This window comes from Dendrobium catenatum, unplaced genomic scaffold (genome assembly GCF_001605985.2).
Source record: "Dendrobium catenatum unplaced genomic scaffold, ASM160598v2 fragScaff_scaffold_398, whole genome shotgun sequence".
Taxonomy (NCBI): Eukaryota; Viridiplantae; Streptophyta; class Magnoliopsida; order Asparagales; family Orchidaceae; genus Dendrobium; species Dendrobium catenatum.
Genome location: NW_021318860.1, coordinates 44,751 through 52,897, shown reverse-complemented (window position 1 = coordinate 52,897; position 8,147 = coordinate 44,751). Strand labels below are relative to the sequence as shown.

The 8,147-nt window shown below is 42.9% G+C and overlaps 1 protein-coding gene across 1 annotated transcript; it reads right to left on the bottom strand.

Annotated features, from left to right (window-relative positions):
* Window positions 1–3,235: 3,235 nt before the first annotated feature.
* LOC110096641 lies at window positions 3,236–5,395 on the bottom strand. Its single transcript, XM_020822678.2, has 3 exons — window positions 4,474–5,395; window positions 3,966–4,356; window positions 3,236–3,914 (listed from the first exon to the last, which is right to left on the bottom strand). Exons 1-3 carry the CDS (start codon window positions 5,393–5,395, stop codon window positions 3,236–3,238), a joined length of 1,992 nt encoding a protein of 663 aa, XP_020678337.2.
* Between the last annotated feature and the right edge of the window lie 2,752 nt (window positions 5,396–8,147).

The following is an 8,147-nucleotide window of genomic DNA, read 5'->3' as shown; positions in this document are numbered from 1 at the left end:
GACTCGTTGCCGAAGGAGGATTCCCGCCTTCTTCGATCCATCGCAGCAGCGGCTCAAGACACGCAAATGAAGCCTGCTATCTGCTTCGAATCGCTGCTCCTCCTGTGAGAGATCACACGCTTTAGGGAAAGGACTATACGAGCTTGCAATTCAATCGGGGCCGCTCGATCGCATTTCCTGATATAAGCATCAATTTGAATTTATCATAAAGTGGGTTGGAGTTTAACTGAAATTGTTTGAGCTAAATTAGGCCAGATTTGGCTAAGGTCGGGTTAAGCTCGAGTTCGAATTTGGCTCGATTCGAGTCGATTCGGGCTCAAGTCGGCTTAATAAAATTGGTCATACAAAAAATGGGTCCAAAATAATGAATAGTTCAAATCAAATCATGCACGAAGCGACGAAAACAAACTAATCGAGTCTAATTGAAAGCCTGACCATATTCGCAACAGCGAATAATGAGCCCTCCCAAAAGTCTAATGTCCACCTGACCAAAATCGCAATGGTGGGACAAAAGAAGAAAGTCCAACATCCACCTGACCAGATCGCAACAGTGAATTAGGACAACCCAATGTCTGCCTGACCATATTCGAAACGGCAAAACAAAGGGGAAAAGAGAAAGGGAGTTCAGCATTCGCCTGACCATATTCGCAACGGCGAATGAGAACAGCTCAATATTCATCTGACCATATTCGCAACAATGAATAAAGAGCTTCCCAAAAGGTCTAATGTCTGCCTGACCAGATCGCAACAGCAGAAAAAAAGACAAAATCCAACATTCACCTGACCAGATCGCAACAGTGAATGAGGATGACTCAATGTTTGTCTGACCATATTCGAAATGACGAAACAAAGAGTAGAAGTCACCTCTACAACCACCCAACGCACAAGTGCGTGGTGCTGTAAGGGAAAGAAAAGTAAGTAATCCATCATCTAAGGAAATCTCAAACTTATATTTCCATTACCACATGGTAGAGGACAAATCGTCGTGGCCATGAGTAATCAAAAAATAAGTAGGACTTCTAAGATAAAATTGAAATCATATAACATGAAGTAATCGACTGATGCATATCTCTCTAAAAAGAGGAACATACAAACAGTTGAGTAGAAAGGATAATCTCATATCAACGGAATAGCAATTGGAATGACAAGGGGACACACTTGTCACTAAGAACAATCAATCATCATCTCAAAAATTAGTGATTACTAAAGAAATCATAGTGGTAACACCCATGTTAACTGATGGGACCCTATGAAAAGTACAAGTAATATTTATGTATTCAAAGAGACTACTCTTACAGCTAAAAGCAGGGTCTCAATGAGAAAATATGTCATTTGAAAGAAGTAGTGGATCAACTTTTTACTAGAAGATCAAAATCCACTAAGAAGTGATACTAACATCTGGAATTAGATGTACCATATCACAAGTAAGGGAGAACAACATCCCATTAAAAATAAAGAATCATAATCGAAGAAGTGAACATATAGTCATCTCCTAAGCAATCATCGAAATGCTTTAAGGAGAGAGAGCAGGGAATTTGAGAGGACTTTGGGCTCTTGGAGCGTAGAATCGGGTTCCACCTGTGATAAGGGCAACCGATTATACTCAACTGAGAGCTTCCCTCTTGAAAGAAAAGAATTTTAAGGGACTTTGGGCTCTTGGAGTGTAGAACCGGGTTCCACCTGTGACAAGGGCAACCGATTCTACTCAACTAAGAGCTTCCCTTTTTTTTTTAAAGAGGGGGAAATTGTTGGCTTTGATAACCCAGGCCATACTCATCACATGAATAAAACTGGGGAGAGATAAAGATTGTATACAGGATCTACAAAGGAACTAAACATTGGCTTTGATAACCCAGGTCACATTCAACTCATATGAATGAACTGGGCAGCACAATTATTATAACATAATTTGTAGAGAAATTCATATAATGACAATGGGTCAACATCACTAGATTTAACTAGTATAGATCAAGGATGGACCTAGTATCACATTCCATAGAAGTTCGAATTAGTAGTTTTGGTATCCTAGACCACACTTGAAGGTAACAAGTGAAACTGGGGAGAGAGAAAGATTACAGCAACAATTCGTAGAGAAATTCACAAAGTGACAATGGATCAACATCACTATATTTGACAAATATAAACCAATGATGGACCCAATATCACATTCTTTAGAGATTCAAGCTAGTAGTTTTGATATCCCAGACCACACTTGAGGGTGACAAGTGAAACTGGGGAAAGTCAACCCTCAAAGTGGACTGAAAATGAGATCTTGTGCAATAATGTCAAAGTGATTAGTGAATGCCGATGTAAGCACAAATATCCCTACGGTGTATTTACACACAACCCTTAGGGATGATCTCACACTTTGTATGACGAACATCACGTGGTAGATGACAAATCGTCGTGGCCACGGACTGCCAAAAAGTGCGAGAAATCCTTTAGAGTTATATCTATACAAAAGGATATTTACAAGTGGCGGGGAATGCCCCTTGCGATGTGCAAACTCAAGCGTAGTATTTTCTCAAGTACTGCCCATTAATGACGAGCATGGGATGAACACCATTCGCATCAACTAGCAAATAAGATCCGCCTTCATATACTTGCTCTACAACGAATGGGTTTTCCTAAATGGGCTCAAATTTACCACCTCGATGACGACGCGAGATGATAGGCCTACGCAAGACAATGACTAATTCCCCGACCTGAAAAGCACGGGGTCGATTAAGGCGATCATGGGCCTGGGCCATACGGGCCTGGTACATTTTAAGGTTCTGATAAGCTTGCAAACGGAGCTCTTCTAAACCATCAAGTTCTTCTAACCGGAGTCGGGCATTATCTTCGTGGGACAAATTGTGGCTAATTTCTACACGCAACGGAGGGAGCTTGACCTCAAGTGGGAGGACAGCTTCAACCCCAAAAGCTAAAGTATATGGGGTAGACTGAGTAAGAGTACGGTATGTAGTCCTATAGGCCCATAATGCTTCAGGCAATTTGTCGTACCATTCTCTTTTATTTGCCATAAATATTTTTCTTATCAATTGGACTACGGTCTTATTAAATGCTTCAGCCAAACCATTAGCCCTAGGATAGTAAATCGAGGAATACCGCCAATTTATGTTATGACGACAGGAAAATCTAGCAATCTTGGTACTTCTAAAAGATGGGCCGTTATCCGAAATTATACGGCGCGGAACATCAAAGCGGTAGACAACATGATCGCGAAAGAAGCGCATCACATCTTCTGATTTGACTTCCTTAAGCGGGATAGCTTCTGCCCACTTAGAGAAGTAATTGTAGCAGCCAGAATGAATCTATGACCCTTAGAGGAATGAGGGTCAATAAGACCCACTACATCCGTGCTCCAACTTTCAAAAGGCCAAGAAGAAACAGTGGGGTGCAACGAATTAGGAGGTTGATGAATAACAGTATTATGAATCTGGCATTGGTGGAACTTTCTAGCGTGCTCTATGCAATCACGGATCATAGTCGGCCAATAATAACCAAGGCGTTTAATTTTGACCTTCATCTTAGGTCCGGACTGATGAGCACCACAAAGTCCCTCATGTACTTCGCCCATGACCTTACGAGCCTCCTCGTTGTTGAGGCAACACAACCACATCTGGTCAAAAGAGCGTCGGTACAAGGTTTTGTTCACATAGGAGAAGGACAAAGCTCTCTTTCTAATTTGAGTGGCAAGAGAACGGTCATCCGGAAGCTTACCACGCTTCAAGTATTCCATAAAAGGGACTCTCCAATCTGACTCTTCCTCAACAGCGCATACTATGAGGGTCTGATCGGGAGAAGACAAGTCCGCGGGGCACAAGGCTTGTCGGTACTGGACAACAACCGACACCGGATTTCCATTCGGGTCAGCCAACTCCTTAGCAAGTTTAGCTAGTGCATCCGCTATACTATTCTCAGATCGAGGGACTCTAACTAAAGTTACTTAAGGGATCAAACACAAGAGCTCCATTGCCCTATCGTGATAAGGCAAGAGCTCAGGTTTGAGGACTTTGAAAATTCCAGCTACTTGATTAATGATTAGTTGGGAATCTCCAAAGATCTTCACCCGCACGATGCTCATCTGAATTACCAACTCAAGTCCTACAATTAGGGCTTCGTACTCAGTTTCATTATTTGTACGAGGCTCTGAAAGATTGTAGGAGTAACGAAGGGTGTGGCCTTCAGGAGACACAAAAACAAGCCCCAAACCTACCCTAACTACAGGAGTTTCGTAAGGACGTAGTGATTTGATGGAAGAAGCTCCATCAAAGTAAAACTCCCAAGTAGGGGACTCCTGCTCTTCCACACTCATGACTAATTCATCAGGCAAATCGTCATTAAGTGGGGAATCTGCAGGGATCGGGTGAGAAGCAAGAAAGTCAGCTAAAGCCTGTCCTTTGACGGCCCGCTGAGGGACATAGGTAATGTCAAACTACAATAAAATCATAGACCAACGTGCTAAACGACCTGACAAAGTCTGACGGGTCATCAGGTACTGCAAAGGGTTGACTCGAGAAATTAAACTGATCTTGTGTGATAGCATATAGTGTCTAAGCTTCTGCACAGCAAAGATTAAGGCCAAACACTGCTTTTCCATTGCCGGGTATTTTAGCTCTGCAGGAATCAGACGTCTGCTAAGGTAATATAAGGCATTCTCTTTGCCTTCTTCATTTTCTTGAGCTAAAAGTGCACCAAGTGACTCATCCAAGTCAGTAGTGTAAAGAATCAATGGTTTACTAGGGATGGGTGCAGCTAACACTGGGGGATTCGTCAGGTAGCGTTTTATGCTCTCAAAGGCCTCCTGACAATTCTTATCCCAATGGAAGTAGGCATTCTTCTTTGCTAGAGCAGCGAAAGGATGGCATCTACCGGCAAGATTGGAGATAAATCTCCGCAATAAAATGAGCTTACCCTGGAAAGACCTCAACTGGGTGAGACTCCTAGGGGGTTTCAAGTCCACTATAGCTTTGATCATGGAAGGATCAATCTCAATGCCACGATAGCGAACAATAAAACTAAGAAACTTCCCCGCATAAATGCCAAATGCACACTTTAGGGGATTCATCTTCAAATCATGCTTTCTTAAGCGCTCAAAAATGATTCGTAGGTCTCGGAGGTGATCACTACGGACCTTGCTTTTGACCACTAAATCATCCACATAGCATTCAACTTGCTCATGAATCAACTCATGAAAAATGATAGTCATTGCACGCTGATAGGTGGCCCCGACATTCTTGAGGCCAAAGGGCATCACCTTGTAACAAAACACACCTATGGGGGTGCGAAAGGCAGTGAATTTCTCATTTTTAGGGGCCATCTTAATCTGATTGTAACCAGATGAACCATCCAAGAAGGAGAAAATGCTATGGGATGAAGCAATATCAACCATGAGTTCAGGGATAGGAAGAGGAAAATCATCTTTAGGACATGCCTTATTCAAATCACGGAAGTCTATATAGACACGGATCTGACCATTCTTCTTTCGGACTGGAACAACATTGGCAAGCTAAGTGGGATACTTCTCTTCACGAATGAAACCAACTTCTATAAGCTTCTTAGTCTCGGCGATCACCTGTTGTTCAATCTCTAACCTCATCCGACGAGGTGACTGCTTGATAGGGACTGCATCAGGACTAATAGCTAACTTGTGGACTACTACTTCTGGATCTAGACCGGGCATCTCCGTATAGTTCCAGGCAAAGCAATCTTTAAATTCAAAAATGAGTGCAACATACTCTTGAGCCTCTGACTCGGATAGCAAAGCACTATGAAAGATAGGCCGAGGATCCGATTCAGTGCCCAAATTGATCTCACAGAACTCATCCATGACATAATTGCTGCCATCTTCGAATTCACGTGGAGCTTCAAGGACCCTGTCCTCATTCTCCTTTGGGTCTTCATCATCGGAGATGGAAACGACCGGATAGGAATGAGAAACAACCCGAATGTTGGCGGAAGGGGACTGATCTTCTTGAGAATAGCCTATACCCTGCCCAGTTCGACGAAAATCAGTTCGCCAAATACGGGCCTGTTGTTGGGCCTGTCTACCTGACCAAGTCGAAGGGATAATGTCTCGCTCAACAAAGTTATCCACAGCAGAGAAAATGTATCGGGGAACTGGCATGATCTCATCATCTACAGTGGATTCCATAGGATCCTGTATGTCCGTACTCTGTGGGACACCTATACTATGGAACAACGATGCATGCCAAGCAGATTGTGGTGGCACATAGAGAGTGTGCAGCTCTTGTACAGAGCGTCTATCTAAGGGTGGTGCACCACGAACACTAGTAGAAGGTGTAGGGGAAGGTTGAGGAGGAGATTCCTCAATTCTCATCCCATACATCTGGTGAGAAAGGAATTGTTGGCTAGTAGTCTGACGTCCGACATCTCCGTCGTCGTCTGAATCACTATCAATAATCAAACCACCCTGAGGAATCAAACTCCTATGGAAAGTGGGATAAGAATTGTGATCAACACTAAAGGCAGGTAAAGGGATTGAATGACGAGGAACATCAATCATCTCATCATCAGAGTTGGACTCAACAGTCAAAGGGGAAGTGTACAAGTGTAAGGGAGGAGGGATTCGAGTATCAAAAATCCTCGGAGGGCGAACTGACTCTCTACCTCGACCTCTACCACGCAATCCTCTACCTCTACTAGGGGGAGCATCGCGCCTGACTACAAACCTTAAAGATTAATCAAGGTCTGCAGTGGAAGCATCTGCCTCAATCGTAACCTGTGACGGACCCTGTGCTAGTAGTTGTATAGGACCCTGTGCAAGTGACTGCATAGGACCCTGTACAACACTAGTGGGTATCACTGGTGACTGGGCAGGGGGAGGTCTACGAGCTTTTCGAGGCATGTAATGCTCGGCATCATCATAGACAGAGACCTCATGCACGACAAAAGGTTGAATATCTCCTAGGATGGAAAACTCAACGTCATTTCTCATATACTTCATGCACTGATGCAGTGTAGAGGGCACCATTCCATATTCATGTATCCAAGGCCTTTCTAAGAGAGCCTTGTATGAAGTATCTACCTCAATAACATGAAACTTTGCCTCAGTCAAAAGATCTCCGAAACGCAAAGGCAAAGTGATGGAACCTAGAGCTCGCTGACCTTGATCGTTGAAACCCTTCAGCATAATCTTGTCTGAAGTGAGCTTTAAGTGACCAAGGGAAAGACTCTGTAGGGTGGCATGATTAAGGATATTAACTGAAGCTCCTTGGTCAATGAGGACCCTGTTCAACTCATAACAATTTACTTCAGTGGTGACGTACAAGGGACGGTTGTGATCAGGAGTCCCTAAAAAAAGATCCTGATCTGAAAAGGTAATGCATGACATCTCTCTCAAATAGCATGCATCCTTAACTGACTCAGTAGCAAAGAAAGCTTGATAAGACTCTGGTTCAAGCAAAGCTTTCACCAAGGTCTCTCTCAAGTCGGAAGACATCATAAGTGCATCATAAACGCTAAGGAGGGAAGGGATCTTTCTCAAATGAGCCAACACATTATAATCAACATCCAACTGAGGGCCTTTTCCCTTCTCCTTAGCCGGTGATTGAGGAGGAGGGATAGGATCATCCTGTTGGGTAATGATGTTTCTATCTTTCTCTTTATTATTTTTAGTCATTTTAGGTAGAAGGACCTTATCTGAACGTAACTGTATCTCTCGTATTGAGTCGGACTCAATAGAGGACTCATTTGGTTCAGGTGACATGGCTTATGTTGGTTAAATAAAAGGTGCTTGAGGAGTGTTCTCAGATTCATCTTCAGAATCCATATAACAACCTCCTTCAGGAATAGCAAACACAGGCTCTTCCTCATATTCAAACTCTTCTCCATAAGAGAGACCATCATCATTTTCAGAAATAAACAAAAGAGAAGAAGAACGAGTGCTAGAAAAAGTAGAACTAGAAGGAATAAGACACCAAAAATAGCCAGAATTGTTTTCTTCCATTAATTCATCATCAGTTAAAGAGAGAACAAAATCCTTCAGCGTAAGTGCTGGAAGAGATCTTGTCTTCCCCCTAGAAGTTACAATAAATTTCTCTCTTTCATACATCTTCCTAGTACAAGTAGAAGTAGAGGAAATGTACTCAGTAGGCACTACAACAGAAGAAGAAAAAGAAACT